Raw genomic sequence first — 21,743 nt, 5'->3', positions numbered from 1 at the left:
TGGACACCAAACCTGCCCATCACTTCTGCATCACCTGTTGCCTGCACCAGCATGCCCCTTAGGATCTGCACCAATACCCACTATTCCACCTCTTGGGATATTCTGCAATCCCCTTATGTAACTAATTCTAGAATAATTCATCCTTCAACTCATATCCCACCTCTGTGGTACATCCACCAACAACATTGAGCATCACATCTTCAATTCTTAGTGTCAGACTCGTCACTCTGTCCAACATTTTTTTGACCTCCAGCTCATTCCTTACAAATTACTCCTTCAAGATAGCTACTATTCTGTTTGTCTTGCTGTATGTGTCATGATAGAACAACTTAAAACCTGCTCTCAAGTTTCTAGACTTGCTATCCTTCCACCTGGTCTTCTAGACACAAATATGTCCAGCTCCTCTTCCTCTTCAACCCACAGCAGCCCAATATTTAGTGGTCCCCTGTAGGTTATCAGCACCAGTGGTTGTGGTGGTGCTGATAGGCCGCAACCTATTAGATATGAAAGTCATAATGTGTTCGATTTGCGTATTTAGTTTGGTACAGCTTTACACTAGATGCCTTTCCAGATGCAACCTTCTGGATTTATCGGGGCTTTCATCTAAAAAATCCAAATCATGTTTTTGTGTGTCTTTGGTCCTTTCCTTTTTAGAGAGAAAAAAATATTTAAAATATTTGGATTTGGGTAATTTAATGGATTTTCAAATATTTCTTTAAAATTTAGCACCATGATATCTGAAATTGAGATGGTATCAATAAAACCAAAAGTCAAAAAGAATGACGCCAACGCCATGTTATTAAAGAGTGGTTTATTTTTGACTGAAAAAAGTATGCTCTTTTTTGGTTTAAGGATATTAGAATCGAGTAGAAATTTATTTTAAAATGCTTTCCCAAAAACTGATATATGATGAATAAATTCCATTTCTTAATTTTCTTACTAAATGAACCTCCATAATTTGCTTTAAATTTTAGATAACATTTTCTGCTGCATACTCAGTATTATCAAATTCAATTGATCACGGCAAAGCCCGATATAGAGTTGAAATTACAGCTAAAACAGTTGATGATTAGGGACATGCAATTATTGTGATTTTCTTTTTAAACTCTGCAATAGATTATTATTATTATTATTGTTCCAGCTTACACATGAACTTTTTGTATTGCATGTATATATGCATTCTTTTAATGAGAGGGACCACAAAATATTGGTAGTGTTTTGATGCACAAAGATAGATTCTTTAATTTTATCTCATATTCAACTGTTGCTTTGGTTGTTTTCAGCACTTAATCACGCATGTTACATCGCTGTTGAGAGGAATAAAGAGAACAGATGTTCCTTACTGACTAATCAACCGAAAAAGACGGACATGTTGGAGAAATATATTTATTTAAATGTCTGTTAGAAAAAATTAAAATGTCACCAAAGTGTATGCTCCTCCCTGAGTGCTGAGGATAATAGGTATTGGATGTGTAGGGAAGAGATTTAGGTGGAGGTCAAGTCTTTAGCTCTGCACTGTATAAATGATTCAGGGCGAAAAGGGAGGAGTGATGTCATCCCAGTGCTGCAGAATCTACAAGTGGGATAAAAATAGTTGAATCTGAGAGGTGCAGGTCTCCTATACAGTCCTTTGTCAACACAAATGAGCCCAGCCATGAGAGATGCAGTGAATAATGTACAGCTCAAAAGGCAGATATTGCCAGCCTATTCAATTTCAGCAAGCCTTGTTCCATAAAATATTAAGATGGCAATGAGTGCGAGGTTTCAGAGGGCTGCTGGGAGATGGATGCCTCGGTAGCAGAGACCACTGTGGGCCAACACAGTATGAACTTGTGGTGCACAAGAGAGCAGGTGTTTGAAAATCACCTCAGTCAATGAGGATGTCAGCGTGAGCTAATCAGTCTCTAGTCTCTCAGAGTCTAAACATTTTGGACCATAGTAGGTATCAAGGGCCTTTTTTTGGAAAAAAAAATCCAATTCATCTGAAATGTTTTCACACTAAATGTGCCTTCCCTCCAAGCCTGCAGTTGCATAAGGTATTTAGAGTATCCATGAGAACATTACTGGTCAACATGAAATGCAGATATAGTTACGAAGGAAATTAAAAAAATATAATAGAAAAAAATGAGGAATGGGTGATGAATCTCCCCCTTGTACATTTGATTCCCCAGCACTTTTGTCACTCTTCAGTCTGTTTTAAAATGCATGCTTTTAGACATAATTAAAATGTATAGATAGTTCATTCTGACCTGTTTCAATGTGAGAAACAGCAAGTAGCTACTGAGGAGTGTTGCACTGGACAACCTCGGGGCAGTTTCATTGCCACTACTGAAGTACTTTACATGGATGCTTCAAAAGGCGAGCACAAAAGTCACTTTAATACTTTGCCAACAATACATTTGCTCAATTTCTGTAACCATTTTGGAGTAGCATGTCATTTGTTACAGTTTTTTTTTTTTTTCTGTCTCAAGGCAAAGTCATGCATTCTATTATTTTGACTGATGCTTCATTCAAGTTCTCTGGGTCTTGCTGCTTTTCACTTTCCTTTTGTCTTAAGAATAAGAATATGAATAAGTTTATTTATCCCGAAGGAAATTGTTGTAACTCTAACCATTTCTGCCCTCAGTAATGTTTGGTCTAATGCAACTGTTAAGGCTTCTAGAAATCTAAAATGAGCCTCAGCATACTGGACCATTTCACCTTGGCTGTTTGGTCTACTTGATCCAGTAATTCAGGCTAATACATAAAGCTTCATCAGTCATGTAAAGAAGCAATTGGGTCCATACTTCAATTTGTGATAGTGTTTTCAATTTTGAAACGAAAATGTAAACTGCTTTAGTTCTCTTATCATTGAACCTAAGGAGGTAAAGATTATTGAGTGTTCCAATCTGACCTCACATCCAGACTAACGATATAGGCTTGAAAAACTGCCATTAAAATAACTACTCTCTAATTATTAATAGTAAATTATCAATACAACGTAATGAGTTGATTCGGAAGTTATTTACAAACAGGCAGTATTTAGGTTAATAGAATATTCATTTTTATTAATGCAGCCTTAGTGGGGAATAAGCCGGTGTCTCTCTAAGCCGGTCCCAAGACTGAATAAATGCAGAGGGTTGTGTCACGAAGGGCATTAGGCGTAAACATGTGCCAAAACCAAAAAAGCGAATCAAATCCACAAAACCCGGGCTGACAAAAAACGCCAGTGGTGCCTACAGAGTACCAGTGGAAATTAGTTGAAGGTGGAGAGGTGGAAGAAGGCATGTTCAGAAACAGAGAGAAAAAGAAAAGCAAGACTGGGACTGAGAGTAGGGACTTTGAATATTTGGACAATAACAGGAGAAGCTGAGGAGTTTGTTGACATGATAACAGAGAAGGTGGATATACTGTGTTTCCAGGAGACTTGGTGGAAAAGTAGCAAGGTTAAAAGCTTAGGAGCAGATTTTAAGTTGTAGTATATTGAGAAGAAGAGAAATAGAGTAGGCGTTACCTTGAAGAAGGAGTTTGTGAGGAATGTTCTGGAGTTGAAAAGAGTGTCAGATAGATTTATGAATCTGAAACTGGAAATTGAAGATGTGATGCTCAATGATGTTTGTAGCTATGCCCTGCAGGTCGAGGAGAGTATAAGGAGAAAGAGTGAGTTAGATTAAGTGATGCAGAATGTTCCCAAAGGTGAGACAGTAGTAATTGGTGCATACTTCAATGGACATGTTCGAACAAGCAATAAAGGTGATGAAGAAGTGATGGACGGGTTTGGTATCCAGGATAGAAACAATAGTTGTAGACTTTGCAAAAAGGAGGGAAATAGCTGTAATGAGTACATATTTTTTCAAAAACAACAGGGACATAGGAGGCAAGAGCCGAAGTAGGAGCACACAGGTAGACTACATCTTGTATAGACAATGTAGATTTGATGGACAACATGCTGTTGCTGCGCGGATCGGATGAAGGCGGTTTCTTTTTCCTGCACATCTTCCTGCGCCAGCTCTCGCCTCTGGTGCACACGGCCTTGGCTAACACGTGGTGACTGCCAGGGTCTGACGGAGGAGCTGCCGGTTGGCTAGCCGTCGAGAGCGTGACGTGGGATACCCGCTGACGGTGCCAGGGAATATGGATCTAGCCATGGTGGCCAAAGTGACCGTCTAGAAGCAATTCGAGACCAGCCTCTGCTTTTTCCACGACTGGTTTGGTGGCCAAATAAATGATATCTTTGAATTGTAATATGCAACAAGTTTTGATTCACAAATAAATTCATACATCGTATTGTAACAGCGGATTACAATTTGAATTTGGTTAATAGAACATAGGAGACACTTATTTGTAATTTGGTCTCTGTGCCCTTGATCCAAAACCAATCATCGACTTTTACTTGAATGCAGAGTAGATCTTTTAACTCTGGAAAAAAAGCGAGAGAGACTTCATGAGAGCCCTGTATAATGAGTTTCTTTTGAGAGGTCACAGGAAGAGAAAGTATGAAATGAACAGCCAAACTGGAAGCCAATTTCAGCCTCTCTGAATTAAAGCTTTTAATCCAAGATGACTCCCCTTGATCTACAGTACCTTAGGTAGACAGCCTGTTATGGCACAAAGGGGAATCAAGTAAATACTTCTACACTGTAATACAAGCTGTTTTCTGTTGAGCTCGACAAAGACATTACAATGCTATTTCGAAACAAGTTAGCATTTAACTGTTCCATCTTCCGCCTTCTCTGTACTTGTTTCCACTTTCCAATTCAGCTGCTTTGGTCTCATAGTCTTCATAGGTCAAGTGGAATCTCCCAGCAGGTAGATGATGAGCTTCATCATTAAACCAAGCAATTATAGCCCCCAGCCTGAAGCCGAGGACTTTATTTCGTTAAGATAAGACAGATCATGGTGAAATAGTAATGCAGTGCCACATCGCACAGAGGGGGAGGAGAGGCGGCAGTTGAGAAGCAACCTGGGTAGCGGGTGGGCCCACTTTGTGTTCTCCCCAATACCTTTTCCGATTAACCTCCTGAGCAGCCAAGTCTCCTGCAACTCTACCTACTGCTGAGAGGCCTGGCAGGTGTATGAACATGCTATGTCTTGTGGTGTTCAGAGCTGATTGATTAGTTACCAGGACAAGCTCAAATTTTTGGCATGAATCAGTGCGCTCAAATTAAGGGAATGGACCAGAGAAAAGCTAACGGTAGGCTGACCGCATCCTGGAGAACAAGAACATGCTATTTTTTTTGGTTTTCTTCATAGTTTTTGAGGATTGCTTTTAATATGAAATGACACTAAATGCTACAAGATAACAAACTTATCAAAGATGTTTTGATCTAGGTCATGCCAGCAATTAAACTGCTCTTACCCAGACAGCTAGGGAGACCACATTGAATAAGAAGAGCTTAGACTGACTCAGCAATTTTTTTTGCCTGATAGCAGTGAATGGCAGGGTTGCACTGTATCACCTTTACATGACACGACCATTACAATCAGGTTTGGGGCCACAGGGCACACCAGCACTAGAAAAATGTGTCAGCCTGCAAGGTCTTGATCGGCTCTCACCTCATAAGTCTTGATGATGACCGCGGTGTCACCCGTTACATTGCTCCTCTGTCCCCTAATTGCCCCTCAGCTATTACATCTCTCAACATCTAATCATCAGCAAATGTCAACTGAATGAGGTGTGTGTATGTACATTTGTGTATATGTGTGTGAGTGTGAATGCTTCCTCTTAGGGAAATGAGAGGACCTGCCCGCTGTGCCAGGCTCAAAGAGGTCACCTTCAGGGGTAGTGTAAGTAATGAAATCACAGGGCGGTTTGGGCCCCTGCCTGGAAACCCCTCTGTCAAAGTTGACACTGATGACCACATTCTAATGGAAACAAATGTGCCAATAAGGCATTCATTTCTCAAATCCACAGACACACACTAGGTGAGCTAATCTGTATTTGGCCCTTCTTTTTCTTTATTCTTTTTATTTTGTAACCCCGCCATCTCAACCCTCTCTCTTCCCCTCCTTCTCGCTCTCTCTCTCTCTGTATTTCAATCTATATATTTCTATATTTCTGTCACTTTATCTCTCTTCCGCTCAATATGTACATCTCACATTCCTCTCAGCTTCAGGAACTGTTGTATCATTACCAAAGGGTTATTACTGATAGACTGACGTTAATGTTCAATATGGGTCCAAATACAGAGAAGCAACCTAAGCCGTGCGTAAATCGGTTCTTTCAAGTTGCAAATTTTTCATGATAAAATTGAATTGAGTACATAAAAAGTTAGATGAGTGAAGGGAATGCCACTACTTGCATCACCCATTCAGACACAGGGAATTAAACTTTTTCCCAAAGTCCACTACAGTGTCTTATCAACCAACGACGCCAAGTGATTTACCTCTGATGTAAGTTGTGCCAAAGGCTATCTTTTAATTGTCACGAAGAATCAAGGAGCTTTTGAAAATCAGCTTCGAAGTTATCTTCAAGGCAAGCTGCAATGAAAGTGAGTTTTTATTTGGTGTGTTTGTCGTGTACTGGGCCTGTGGTGCTAACACTGGAACACACCACCACACCCCCACAGATATTAAAAATTCCAGTATCTCAAATATGATTACTATGTTACGATGTTTATTATCATTTTTATCAGTGTAAATGTATACCTGCAATCCATCATCCCTCAGCCTCGTATGTCATTTCTTTTATAGCAATGTTTCCATGCCTGCAGGCACTTCCAATTTGCACCCAGGATCAGCGTTGTTTATTGTAAAGAGTGCCAACACACTCCCTATAAATCGATCAGCGTATCCCATTTTGCCATGCTATGAATGTAATTTGCAAACGCAGCGATGCAGTTCTCTAGCCAGGGTAGAGGCAGTAAAGCATCACTAAGTTTGTAATTCCTAATTAGTTTTCCTCTCTGTTGCTGATAATTGGTTATAGTGCTTCTTTTGACTGTCTAATGGCTTTACTGTGGGTGGTTTTACCACTTAGTCGGGGTGATACTGCAGACTGGGAGTTGAAGTTGCAGCCAACCATCAGGCCTGTATGTGCATGTGCAGATCAGCGACATCTTAAGTAGCTCTTCTTGATGAAGGCTTAAAATTCTATTTTTGTCCATCCCTCGGACATGGATATGTCATGTCCTCTATTTGCCTTCGAAACCATCATGGGGTTTTGGAGTCAGCACAATTTGTCTCTCTTGCTTGCTGATTTGATCAATTTTGTTCTAGATTAATGCGGATAGATTCTTGTCTGGTTTAATTTTGCTTTGGCGATTGATGCTATTTTCCCACTTAGTCATGCTTATCCCTCAAATCCTCCAAGAGATTGTTTTCAAGCCTACTGCTAGAACCATTATAGTGTACAATGTTCTAATGTGACAAATGATTGCCGTTTTAAACTGTTTTCTATTTTGTAAATCTAAAAGACTCCACATCTTTGATGCATCCAACCTTTTGGTCCAAAGAAAACTTCTCTTTGCAAATTCATTTTCAAAAATTGGATTTGTTATATTGAAAACAAAGTCGGGTGTCAATTAATTTTCCGGTTGCAGTGGAATTTGCAAAACAAAGAAATGTTATAAACAGGTTCATTTCAGAACATGCTCTAAAACTGAACCAGATGTGCTGACCACCGTGCCACTTTATTACTATTAGGTGCTAAAATGCCACATTATTATTATCATATTAATGGTTCTAATATATTTATTATTATCATATTTATTATTAGTGGTAGAAGTAGTACCGGTAGAATTTCAATTACTTAGATGTCTAACACAGTGTGGATACAGTTATTTCATTGAATGAATCTGCTGATCTCAAATTTCTTTTTTCTCTACTGGATTAATCCAGCCTTATTCTGATTTGCACGGGGTGTTCAAATCCTTGATTGGTCACAACCAGTTATATTTGGTTCTGGTCAGGTATGACGCAAACCCTGATCAATAAACAAGAAATAAACAGTACAAAAAAAACTGATACTCTTTTGGTGTTCTTGGAAAGAACATCCTGGACAACGTATTTACCTTAAAAAATAACTAAAACCCTCATTGTTAGGACTCTGCTTTTTGTCTTAAAGAATAAGCAAGCACCAATGTAGCACAATTGTACTGCTCAGGCCTCATACGTTTCATTTTTACTCCGTCTTCTGGGTCCAGCCAATTGTGTCCAGCGGCGGGTTTGATTAATGCCTACCAAGAATTTGAACCAGACCAGACCAGACCAGACCAGAGATCCTGCAATATTGATCCCCAGATAGAGCCAAAACTGAATCGACACAATGTGTTCTCAGAATTTCCACTGACACTGCAGCATTAGTGAGCAAATGTACTCTCAGACATTTCTGGTTTTGGATAAAGGCATCATTGTAACATTAATAGCATCTATATGGTATGGGTGCAACTTGTTTGTGTTGATGTTTTTACATTTCGTGACATATTTCCAAGGAAGGAAGCATTACTGTCAGCAAAAGCTGGTGTTCAGGCAGAATAATAACAACCTCAATGAAAAGCTCACAATGGAAAGAAGTAGGTTGGAAAACATAAGATGACAGTCATGTTAGCCACTTATATGTATACTGAAGGTAACAAAAGTACAAGTATTACCTTATTTCTTTAACCCTTATCCTGCCTCCACACAATTGTTTCTTGGGGTATATAAAAAGCACCTGGCCTTAAAAAAAGAAGCACATCTGATTTTTTACCACATATTTGAGCTATCCAGTGGCCTCTCTGTTAGACAGACTTACTGTAATCCTTGGAAGCAAATGTTTTCACTGTGCTTGCTAGATAGAAGTAGCCGGGTTGCCCCCAAAGCGATTTATAAATCAGTTTATCTACAAACTACAACTGTGTCACTAAAAAGGAAAGAGTACCTGAAAATAATCAAACCCTACTATTTTTGCAGTGGACCGATCAATTCAATGGTAACAATATCTGACTGAATAGCTACACTTGCAATCCGGCAAAAGTTAAATGATTCATAAGTTGCCATCTCACTGCCAATGGTGCGTGCCACAACTTTCCTCAGAATTGTCTTCACCCGTCATGAGTAACCCCCATCTCTTTAAATACACAAGGTGATGTGCAGACAGGGTGCTTCAGCAGCAGGTCGTAGAGCAGGGGCTGACATCTCACACACAAAGCATGCATCAAACCAGATGCTTTTCAAATGGGCATTTTCTAGGCAATACACCGTCTTATTCTGAAAACGAGAAATTGAATGAAGTTTCTTTATCCTTTTTTTGACCACCTTGCTGACAATTCTCACAATACGTCTGCCTTATTGACATCACTGATCTCTGATTCAGTTTAATTCCTGTGATTGGCAAGTACTACATTTGCATTAGCATAATATTTGTGACAATTTTACACATTTCTTCTGTGTTGTGTGGTATTGATCCCTTTGAACTGCACACTGCAGTTTAAGCTCCACAGAACTGCAGTCCATCATTTTTGGCAAGAATAGAGTTGAAAATGTTTCACAAAAGTGTGTAGTCATGTGTGGGTCTTTAACTAATGTCACTGTGCTTCAGTGGTAATAAATGTGACCTCACAGCAAGGAGGCCGCCTTCTTGATTCTGATTTGTTGTCTCTTATTTGTGACATGTACATGTTCTGCTTGTTCTCTCCAGGTTCTCAGTTTTTTTGTCCCATAATCCAAAGTCATGCAGCAGGTTGCATGACTCAAAATTTCCTATTCTATGAATGGAACTCTGAATAGTAGCATGCTTCTATATTTTGTAGTGGGATTGACAGAATAACCAGTCCAGGTTAAACTCTGCCTCTCAACCATTGAATGCTTGATGGTGGTATAGACAACAAATGCATATGAGAGGCATGGAGAGAGAAAATAAAACACCTTTTATATGTATTATGTATTTAAAAAATTACACACAGGGAAGAAGTTATGCTTCTGTTGTGGTTGTATGTGTGTGTGTGTGTGTGTGTGTGTGTGTGTGTGTGTGTGTGTGTGCGTGCGCGTGTGTGTGCGCGCGTGCAGGAAAAATGTCCTGAAAATATAACTTGCCATTATAATTTTGATTTCATAGTTTTTAGCACAGTATCATTGGATTTTGAGAAAAATCTTCATGCTTGCACCAGGACATTTACATAGTTATAGATTTACTTGATTAAAATCACATAAAAAGCAGAAATGGAAAAACTTCATTCAAATGTGACACCAAAATGGCATCTAAAAAGTGCATACAAATGGAGCAGAAGCTCCATCTGGCTATTTGAGTCATGTTTTGTGCATGGGTCTACACGGGTTGTGTCTTGACATGTGACAACTCATCAGAAATAATCTGGTTTTATCACCGTCTCCTAAGATTAGTAGTAGCTGTCCCGCCTCGAGGGAATGTTCAGTGTGACTTCCATCACAAGTCAAGTCAAATTTTATTCATATAGCGCCAAATCACAACACAGTTTTAAAACGCCACTTGAGATTTAAAACAATTTTGGATTACAATCTTTAAAATGACTTACTGACAACGAAAATACCCCCATTAGCAAGCAGTTGGGGACAGTGATGACAAAAAACTAGCTTTACCACAGAAACCTAGAATTGATCCAAGCTCGATGCGGGTGGCCATTTGTCTCACCTGGTTGGGGTATAAAGAGACAGAGTGAGAGAGAAGGACAGAGGATACAAAGCAAGAGAGTTATAGAGACAGGCAGAAATTATCTCAAACTAATAATAACAAGGCGTTAACAGTTACATGGTTTTGGTGACATGATGCAATATTGGCTTACATAGCCATAAAATAAACGATGGTGGATCCCTGGCAGGACTGCTGCAATAGATCAAGCCACATTCCCAGGGAATGTGAGAGCGCCCAGGGACTTGGGAGAAGACATAAGGTTATCATCATGCATTGATGAAGGGATGTGGCAGACAGGATAAGAAGAGTTTAAGGAATGAGAGAAATGCATGTATGTTACAGGTTTTTCCAAAATATCCATGTCATGTTTTGTGATCTAAGATTCATTATTTTTCTCTGTCATGCAGGTTGAATGGCTAAAAAATGAAGAATTAATCAGCTCACTGACTGACGACAACATCGACACCCGGGCCGATCACAACCTGATCATCAACGAGGCACGGCTCGCCGACTCGGGCAACTACACATGCCTTGCCAGCAATATTGTGGCCAAGAGACGCAGTACAACAGCCACAGTGATAGTCTTTGGTACGTTGAGCTCCCAGCATACTGTTTCAGCATGACAGCTGATAACAGAATGTTTACATGCCTCCTCAGATCAATTTGTCCAGTTTCCTGCATCCTTACACAAGTGATTAAGAGACCTATCTCCACTAAAGAGTGATGTTACTACTTTCCATAAATGTATTATTCAGAGACCCAATTTACAGCCTCTCATTTAAAATCAATGCTTACTTTATGAAACAAAATAAGCTACTGTGCCTTAATCTCATTAAAAATAAGGGTGTTTCTCATTAAGTATTTATTTGCCAGAAGCCTTCCAGCAATGGCCAAGCAGCCTGGACAGTGCCACAAAGGCATTCAGCTTCTGCACATTCTAGACAGAAAAATCACACAGTAAAGTGCCTCAGTCACAGCACTAAATGGTCAGTCCAAATTGTTGACCAGCATGAGCCAGTGCCGCCCTCAGAAATAGCAATTCCATGTGATGGGTGGTTTTACTTTGCTTTTGTACAGTCCCATGGCTTTATCTTAATCCAAGAGCAATCTGAGAGCGAGGAATTGAGCTAGCAATTAGGGAAGATGGAGCAGCTAAATCTGGTTTAGCCATTCTGCATTGTTGCCTTGCAGTTCTTTAGAGGCCGCATTATCATTAATAACCCCAGTTCTTGTCACAGTATTCAACAAAGTCACAGCTCTGGAGAAGTAATAACCCACAATTTCTGTGAGTTACTTTCCTCAACTCTCCTCAGTGAATGGCGGCTGGTCCCTGTGGACGGAGTGGTCCCCCTGTAATGTGCCATGTGGGAGAGGTGTCCAGAAGCGTTCACGAACCTGTACCAACCCGGCACCGCTCAATGGCGGCGCTTTCTGCGAGGGCATGTCTGTGCAGAAGATCACCTGCAATGCCTTCTGCCCAAGTCAGTTTCACTTGCACTTCTAAATGCATATATTTTACTCAAAAACAGCTTCAGTGAGTTGGAAAATTTGTATACTCAATGTCTCAAAGGTTTTAAGCACTTTGTAATGTGACATGCTAAGATTATGACAGGATCGCTCCAATTGCCCTTTTTTCAGATTTCATTTTGCATTGTCTGGTCTATTTTTAAGGAGCCATCTTCACATGCAGCACATTAACCTATTCAACATTTATCCCTCATTAGTATCCAAAATGACTTGAATGACTCAAACAAGCTCATATTCCTGCCATTTTAGCATTACAGACCACATATGAAAAGGGTTGCAAAAGATGGATCCATAAAGGCCCAACAATGTTTTTTGTGGAAGCAGCTTTTAGAAGCAGTGCTACATGGAAGAAAATACAGGATAGGATAGGATAGGATAAGATAGGATAGGATAGGATGGGATAGGATAGGATAGGATAGGATAGGATAGGATAGGATAGGATAGGATAGGATAGGATAGGATAGGATAGGATAGGATAGGGATTTGTGGGGTAAAAATTTAGTGACTGAAGGGACGGAGGAGAAGTGACTTACTGTGTATGGAATGGAGAAGGTAAGCTGAGGTACCTCTCAGACAAATTATTTTTCCCTTCACAAGAAACAAACCAGGTTGTTCCATGTGGCGCAAGTAAGGTCTGCTTTGACGAAGGCAAGGCATACAGTGTCTAAGCCTGGCTCAAATCTGCCTAAGTTTTGTACAGTTATTCTTCTTGTTGCTGCCGCTTTGAAACAAAAACGAATTATCTCTTTAAACGATGTTAGTTATAATACTTGTTCTACGCTCTGTGTAAGTGATATTTCAAGTTTTATCAGATAAAGACGGGGGCGGATGGTGTGGCTACTCCACTAGACAAAGACTACTAATCTAAATAAATAAGAGATTAAAAACTTCCCTTTTCTTTCTTCCCTTTTGGTTGGTATGGTTGTCAATTATACATGTATATTGCGCAAAATCCATACAGCGGTGTTTAAAATGTCATGTTTACGTCTATAGATTACTGATTAACCAATTAACCAGATCTCATAGTATCCTTCTGGTATATAATGTCATTGTCTGAAATGTAGTTGACCTGATTTTAAGGAAAATTTTATGATTTCCTGCAGTTTTGTATCAAGTTCTGTGTATTAGTCGAAAAGAATAGTGGACAAGAACTTATGCAACACGGACATCTGCTCTTGTCATGGTCCATATTCAATTGTCAGCTTTCAATGTTTATTTTTCTCATTTGTTTCAACACAAAAACATCTTGAGGCCATTTTGTATATTTTTAATCAAAAAACATGTCTCACTTATGTAAATAAAATCTAACTTTCCTCAAGTATAGTGAGCAATGGGAGAGGCAAGAGAAAATTGGCTCAAAAAATAGTTTAAAAGCGGTAGCACTTGCAACAAGGTATGTCTCTGGGACATTGTATAGTTTGGGTTGCCAGCAGCAGATTGTCTCTGCTCACATTATCGCCATGTTTGAACATATGTTGACAGCACATTATGCTCTACAGCCTTGACACCTCTGTGCAAATGCAAGGTCCCTGTAGACCAGTGAGTCTCTCCACGCTGCTGTACTCACATGTGTGCTCTCCCTGTAGTATGTCTCTGGCCAAGTTGTTTTCATGTTGTAAGTCAATAGAGACCAGGGCCTTTGGAAGCTGCAGAGGTCATCTATTGAGACAGCTTTGTGCAATTTTGTAGTTTGTCAGGTTTAGGACTGCTGAAGTGCAGATGGGGACATACACACAAGGTCTTTATACACCCCAAATATGTCAAGCCAGAAAGCCAGATGAATGAGCAAAGGAATAAGTTGGGCACTAAGGACAGAGGCTTACAACAATGTTAACCTTTTTTCTAACCAATTTTTCTTTTCGCCTTTGCCTTTGCTAGCAGGCAAAAAAAATCACTGTAAGAAAACAATGTCATAGTTTATTTGAATAAATTGAAAAAATAAATAAATTATACTCTCACTGATTTCAACATGCCCTATTTAGGTCAGCAAGCAGATGCTTTTCCTGTTTACATTGTGGATACTCCAGAGTAGTGCCATATCTTTCTAAATGAGTCAAATTGACAGTTCTAGCATAACAAAAAAAAAAAAAAGAATTAACACATCAAGCATTGCACACTCTTTCAAATCTTAGTGGATGATTTCACCATATTAATATATAAATACATACACATAAAGATATGTGAGATTGATAATGAAAGATTACTCACATCACTCAAAACATTTCTTTTTCATTTGACATTTATATCAGACTCAGATCAGCTGACATTTTCATATGCAAACCTTTCCCCGGAAATATTAGTACTTGCTCTAAAAATCCAGAATACGTCAGGAGAAATCAAAAAAAACATTAGAAATCTGGAAGCATAATCTGGAAGCATAATGAACAATATGTTTTTAATCAAAAAATATTATACCATACACACATATATATATATAGATAGATATATAGATATATATATTTCGAGCTTTCACATAGTTCCTTATCTTTTCCTATAAATTATATTATATCCTTCCATGACATTTTAAAGTCTGCACCCCTAAAGATATAAGATATCATATTATATTATATTTAGAATTTAACTTGCAAGAATATGCCTCAGTTTGGCTGTATTTATTGCTAAACTAGTGGATTTTATTTGTATTCTGTTTCATGAGAAAGGTTGAGTAGGTGTGATTTTGTTATTCTCTCACATTGCACTTTGCACTTTTCTGGTTAATGAGCCCGTGCTATTGTATCTTTGCATGTATGCCTGTTCTTAAAAATGCTGGTGATATTTATCATTCCATGAAGGTGGCCTATTCTGATGGCTATGTATCTCTGTGGAAAATTTAAAAAGAATGAGGCTAGTTTAGTGATCAGTAACAGTGGTTCAACTTGTGCTTCTCTTGGTTCAATAATAGCTTTTTCAAGACTTGCTTTCAAGCTCAAAGTATATTAAAAGTATATAGAAAAAGTATACAGAAATTAAAATTGCAGGACTTCCATTTTTGTGATAGAATTTCAGGCGAGCTGCCAGTTAAAACAGTCAACAAAAAATGCCACTGGTAAAAGCACAGGTTTGTTGCTTTAGCTTGCAATGTGAAAGAAAACAATAAGAATTACAAGCAGAGATAAGCAGAATTGTTGCACAGCTTTCGCCCGGAGGTCTTCGTAGCAGCAGTAAAGGGTAGTGACTGAAGCAGGTGTAGCTGTGTTATCAGGGTGGATCCATGTCTCTGTCAGGCAGTGGAGATGTAGACAGGACTGCAGCATAGGCTGCAGTGAGCACAGCTGTGTGAGCTGCTCACTGAGAAGCCTGTCCAACTGTGAAGTTTCGGCTCAACGGTGGTCTGAGAGGACAGCGAACATGCACATTTGACAACATCTAGACACTCGATGAGGTTGATAACTTCACAAGATATGGCAATGAGAGGAGTGAATAATGTTAGTATTTATTGTGGATACTAAAGCTCTGAGTGAATTAGTTATGTAGCCTTTTTAAAGGCATATGGAATTAATTTGTCAACAGTATAATTTGTTTAATTTTGCCAAGAGGATAAAAGGCCAAAAAGTGATAATTGTTTCAACTATTTAAGAAGGAGCTTTTGATCATTTGACACCTAAACATCCAACGAAGTTACCTAGATAATTCACAAAATAAAGCATTTAAGAATCCACAGTGTCTGTAATCACATTACTCTTCACTAGCCACTTCAACTTTTTATGATACCTAATCACAGTAACATCACAGTGAGGCTGGTGAAATTATCTCTCCAGTCACACTTCACGTCTGCAGCTGGAACTCGCACCTTATGTTTTAAAGCGTCTCGACTCTGCTTAAAAATACATTTGTATTCACATCTTCTCCCGTTTTTAGATAAGACTGAAGTCTTATCTAAAAATGTTATAGAAATTTTCTACATAGGCTTTCTTGTCTGGGTGAGCATGCTGCCTGGCTAACCTGGCAGAGCCACCAGCACATCATAGGTATTCTTTCCAAGGACATCTACTGAGATCATTTAAACTGAGCCAATAGACCAAAATGCATACAGTACTTGAAAAAAAAACAACTCCTAAGTGCATAAATAAAATGTTAAAATATTGTAATTTCTCTCGGATGCACGTTTTGATGACTACTGTATCAATAGCAATATACAGTCAATTGCACAAAAGTATAGTTTGTTTGTATGTTTGATCAGGAATGCAGATTTCATGATCCAGATGGTTTTTGTTTTGCTTGTGATTGTTTTAAATGTGGATGTCCTGGAAGGACTGTACAACTTTCTGGAAGGTCTGTAAGCTTCCCCTATGGAGCTGAAATGGCCTTTGTTTGACATTACTAGATACTACACCAGCGGCTGTGATACTTGATGTTGCAAAACGTGAGAAAACAACAGGACCTTATTAACGTTGACATTTGAACGAACTTGCGGGCATAATGCAGGGTGATCTGAGCAGGATATTGATCTTATGTATGAGCTGACTTTCTGGGATGGGAAGGAGCCCTGTCTTGTATGGGTTGCAACTACGTTTGCAGAAAATATCAAAAATCTATCTCGAGATCTTTGCTGGTACTTTGCTGGTAAAAATGTGTTTGGGGTTTTCTGTTTAAGTAAAGTTATGCTAGTCGACTATCAGCTCACTGAGGTTGGTGGATACTGAGCCTGCCCTTCATTCCTGATGACCTCAGCAAGCCAGAGATGGGGGGTCTGAAAAGGGTTAGATGTTGGGGGGTGTACATTGTTAAGAGAAGAGCATAGAGGGGAACAGACTGTGCCTGCTGGCTCATTGACAGTGAGTGAGGAGAATTCATTTTGATGAGCCATGGTAGCCAAGACCTTACTGGAGACTTTGGTATCAGCAAAAAGAGACCTTTTGCGAAGAATCAAAGCGCTTCACAACAGCAGGACTATCAAACAAGAGGCCCGAAAAAAAAAAAAAAAAAAAATTAATAAGTCTTGGCAAAACATCATCTGATTTGGAGGTCATTTCAGAATGATATACACATAAAATTTGTAATAATTATGTCAATCACTCAATGAAGAAACCAAAGTTGGTTCAACAATATGCATCAATATTAGGCTGCCACTAATGTAAATTGTTATTCAAATAGTATTAGCAACAACTATGTTTTATACTGCTTTTACAGGACATTTGTCGGCTTCAGATCACATTGATGACATGCAATCTAACAAATAAACCATTTACCATTCCCCAGAATGTATAGTGGTCATTACTCAATCTAACTGCTGTTCCACAAGGGCTGTCTATTTAATAGAAAATTAAAAATATATGTTATCTAATAGAATAATGAGCATTCATAATTCGAATAAGCAATAGTTCAACTTTAAAGGAATTAAGCTACACTGTTAAATTATGGAAAATTGTTATGATACGCGAGTTTTGCTATATGGAACTTTAAAAGGTTCTAGATCACGTTTTGCTGGGGATGGTGATGTCATGAACTGGTCAGTTTTCTTAACATATCTGAAAAGACACAGCTGTGAAAGGCACCTATCAGCAGATTTGATAGGTTGAAGTATTTTCTATATTCAAAACTGTAACAGCTATTCAGATGATGTTGTTTGCAATTACATTGATTTTACCTTACCGATGATTCTGAACCCAAACACTGAAAATGTCAAGACTGGTAGCTACTTAACTGGAAGCCTATTTTCTTAGTGTTATTCAGAGACAGGAAAATCCATCGATGAAAGAGCTTCAGCTGTTCAAACTACAATCACAGCACCGAGCAATTTAATAAACTCCATACGCGACAACACAATCATGAATTATGTGAAGTACCCGCAATGTGTTTGGCAGCTACATTTGTCCCAGTGTCTTGTTTACTAGGAGATGGAGGAGCTCATTCCAAGCAGAATGTCATCGTCGAATTGTCAGCAGAAAGAATATGTACACACTCACCATAATCAGAGACACGCTGTCTAACATTCAGCCTGAAGCATACTGACACTTTGTTAGCATTAAAAATAGCTAAGAATAAATCACAATTAAATGAGGGATGTAGGTGTAATTACATCCTCTGCCCCCCCAAAGACTATGAAGTAGCATCACTGCTCCTGCCAAAAATCCTCTTGCGCCATATGGTCTTGGAGCATTTGTTAGCTAAGCATGATGAGCTCTTTCTTGATCAGATGACGGAATAATGGAAGAATCCCTGATACCACACCAAGCTGTCTTGGTTCCATAGCCTTATATTTAATCCCATTAGAAATATAGGGCATGGGGTTAATGGGTTGAAATGTGTCTAAAGCTTTGTAAGTGTGTGTGTGTGTGTGTGTGTGTGTGTGTGTGTGTGTGTGTGTGTGTGTGTGTGTGTGTGTTTGTCCTGTCCACACATTTTGAAGCCTTTGTAGACCATAAGGTTTGAATGAGCACTGATGAAACGACATGGTATAGCAAAGGAGGACTTCCTGTTTGCGCCCTTTCAACCCTTGTGTTAACAGGCATCACTTCTGTAGCTTAGCAACCTTGACAGGTGCGGTTGGGACATGGACACAGCTTGAACACAGAGCCAGGAATGTTAATTTCATCATAGTTCCAGCCAAAACTGTCTAAAATTATATAAATTTGAGGTCAGACATTGAAAAAACAGGAAATGATTGTCATAAATACTTTTTACTTTCAGGGAACACCATTGTGTATGTTATTAGGCCACTATATGTTTTAAGATAAATGTTCTGAGTATATGCACGAAAATGCAAAGTCAAACATGAAAAAAACCTGGGCAGACACTAGGTCAGACTAAGAATGTTCTTACTGTGACTGCTGATTACTTATCCCTGCGCCAACCTACCGATGTCAGTATCGTTCAAAGATGTACTTCTCAAAATGTTTCAGTATCTTGTCCACGTTAAACAGTTTATGTATAAATTATTGTTATATTATTTTTTTATATCCAACTAACTGAATCATGTTTGCCAGCCTCTCTTTGATTTTTGGTGAGATTTCAGTTGCAGCCGAATCAGTATATTTACTCATCTGTCTGCCGTGTTCTTGCTCAGCAGTTGATGGAGGATGGGACAAGTGGAGCGAGTGGACGATATGCAACAGCCAATGCGAGAGACAGAGGAGTCGAGAGTGCAGTTCCCCAGCACCCAGGCACCGAGGCAAGATGTGCGAGGGTAACAGCAAGGCCACAGAAAACTGCACGGATGGGCTGTGCACACAGGGTAAGACCTCACTCCCTGCTGGGTTTGAGAACCATCATAACTTGTATCAGTTTTCGTCCATTATCATATACATTCATAGCGGAGCATCACATGCATGTTCAGAAAATTCACTGTCAACACAGATGGCCAGAGCACAATATTTTCTTTCTTCTGTTATTTTGCTCACCTGTATGACATTAATTCTGGGAAACAGGGGGAAACAAACAAAAAATTGGACTGCAACAACAACCCACTACAGCAACACATACCATATATTTTCAACAGGGGGATAAGGCACATGCTATATGTTTCGGGGGGGAACTGATGTACAACAATCTGTTAAGGACGCTGATAGATATGGAGTATCAGACCCTATTTGTCCTGGAATATGGAACCGTGCACTGACGACCCAATGGCAGCAGCCTGTATTCAGTGGACAGCAGGGGCCTGGGGTAGGCCAGGATCGCTTTTGCCTTCCTGGTGATTCTGATCTTACACTGCACAGACTCATCCCCACAGTCTTGTAATTTTAAAAACGTTACCATATAATCTGTTGTCTTTTTTAAACCCAAAATTATGTTTGCAGAGAAAAAGTTTTTGACAAAATACCTTTTTCTTTAATATTCACTTTCAGCACTGCATGATATACGTCTTGTTGCAGCTGAAAGCAGACAGACTTAACAAACACTCATAAAACCCTGCAAGGGTTTCCTGCACATATATTGTACTTGGCAGGCTGCCCGGGTACATTATTTGGCAACCTGTTTTAGCATTTTATTTTTATTCCTTTAAGTCGTATCAGAAGATACACCATCTGTGATCGATTAACAAGGCTGTTCTCTACTCTCTTTCGTGCACCTGTTTGTTCTGCTGGAAGACAATGTTGATCAGATGTGGAATATTTGCAACGCAGAGACCAGTGTGTGACAGAACATCTATTGTTGAAGCAGTAGATGGAATCAATAAATGGACCAGGTGCAACATGATCTCAGTGGGGCAGAACCTCACATCAATTCAGATGCAACTTAGCTGAGGAGCTTTGCCATCCAGATGTTCGACAAAATATGCAATCTTTCATATTTTTTTTGCTTTATTTCTTTGATGCCTATCCACAGGTGCAGTAATGCAGATCACTGGCAAAGCAGAGAACTTTCCTTCCTTGAATGCATGAGGAGCTCTTTGTCCAAGCGTGTATCATTTGCTATACTCTTTTCATTACAAAATATTAAGTCCTTAAATAACTGAAAAATTGGAGCAAGCCAACCACACTTATAAATGTTCATACATTGACTGGATTCTTTTTCCACACTGAACGACAGAAAGGTGATGATACCCTACAAACACACAGCTGAAAAATGTGACAATCTCCGGACACACATCGTGCCAATGTTGTCGGTTTTGGTCGAAACCATGGGTCTGAGATATACAGTTTTTGTTGTGTTAGTAGAAGCACAAGCAACACTATGAAATATGCTGAGTGACAAACAGTGACAGATGCAATCAATTTAGTGCCTTATAAGCACCCAACCCGAAATGAAGCAGAACAGAAAATGAGCAAAAAAAAGGCCATTGGTGCTCACAAAATGAAGTATGTGACAGGCAGAGGAAGACACTTCGTCTCACTAAAATAACAGTTCAGGGCCCTTATTCTTACATCCTTAAGGAAAAAGTGTTTAAGCTGCTATTGCTGTACTCGTACACTGTTTTTACACTGCATCTGTATAATGCCGTCAATGAATATTAATTGAGCACATATAAATCCGTGTTGTTATATGGCTGTTATCCGTGACAAAGTGCAACAGATACTCTCACAATAGAGATTACATAAGCAGGCCTTTTCTAAATTGTACTCTATTCCATTAGCCTACAGCAGGAACGTCTGTGTAAGGCAGTGTAAAACATGCAAGGCAGGCACATTTTCAGTGGTAGCATTTTGTCAAGAACAGTTTTTGTGTTGTAATGATGAATGCACTGGCTACTTGCCTGCTCTAAAATATAGTGTTATGTAGCATATAATTAGTGAATTAGTGTCTGTTAAAAGGCAGGAACTATTGCTCTCTCTATCTCTCTCTCTCTCTGAGCGCTTGTGTGTGTGTGTGTGTGTGTGTGTGTGTGTGTGTGTGTGTGTGTGTGTTTCTAAGCAATAGGAATCCAGGGAAGCCTGACCACACAGGTAGCACATTGGTCAATGTGTATCATGGCTTTAACAAAGAAGGACCCCAGAAAGAGTCATTACTCATGAAGCCAAATATGTTAGTAGACCATCTCTAAAGAGTTGGGAATCCACCAGTACACAGTCAAAAAGATTGTGTACAAATTTAGGCAATCCAAGATTGTTGTTACACTAAGCAGAAGTGGTCAACCAACAAAGAAACCTCATAGAGCAAGGTGTTTGATAGTCCAAGAGGAACGCAGGGCAACGTCCAAGCAACTGAGGCCCTTTCTCAGATTGGCCACCATCAGGAAAACACTGAACAGCATCAATGCGCATGGCCA

At 39.3% G+C, this 21,743-nt stretch overlaps 1 protein-coding gene across 2 annotated transcripts in view; it reads left to right on the top strand.

The window, feature by feature from the left end:
- The window catches only part of LOC147221751 (netrin receptor UNC5D-like), a 214,397-nt gene that overhangs the window by 134,071 nt on the left and 58,583 nt on the right, over positions 1 to 21,743 (top strand). For both annotated transcript variants that reach the window (XM_086169480.1, XM_086169479.1), the window contains exons 5-7: positions 10,975 to 11,155; positions 11,881 to 12,048; positions 19,104 to 19,268. In XM_086169480.1, the coding sequence (XP_086025606.1) occupies positions 10,975 to 11,155; positions 11,881 to 12,048; positions 19,104 to 19,268 (514 nt within the window). The remainder of the gene's footprint in view (positions 1 to 10,974; positions 11,156 to 11,880; positions 12,049 to 19,103; positions 19,269 to 21,743) is intronic.

Source organism: Fistularia commersonii, chromosome 22, assembly GCF_037954325.1.
Source record: "Fistularia commersonii isolate RoL2024-O1a breed Wild chromosome 22, RoL_Fcom_v1.0, whole genome shotgun sequence".
In the NCBI taxonomy this organism is placed as follows: domain Eukaryota; kingdom Metazoa; phylum Chordata; class Actinopteri; order Syngnathiformes; family Fistulariidae; genus Fistularia; species Fistularia commersonii.
Note: the sequence above shows the minus strand (reverse complement) of the source record. Positions and strands in the feature narration are given on the sequence as shown.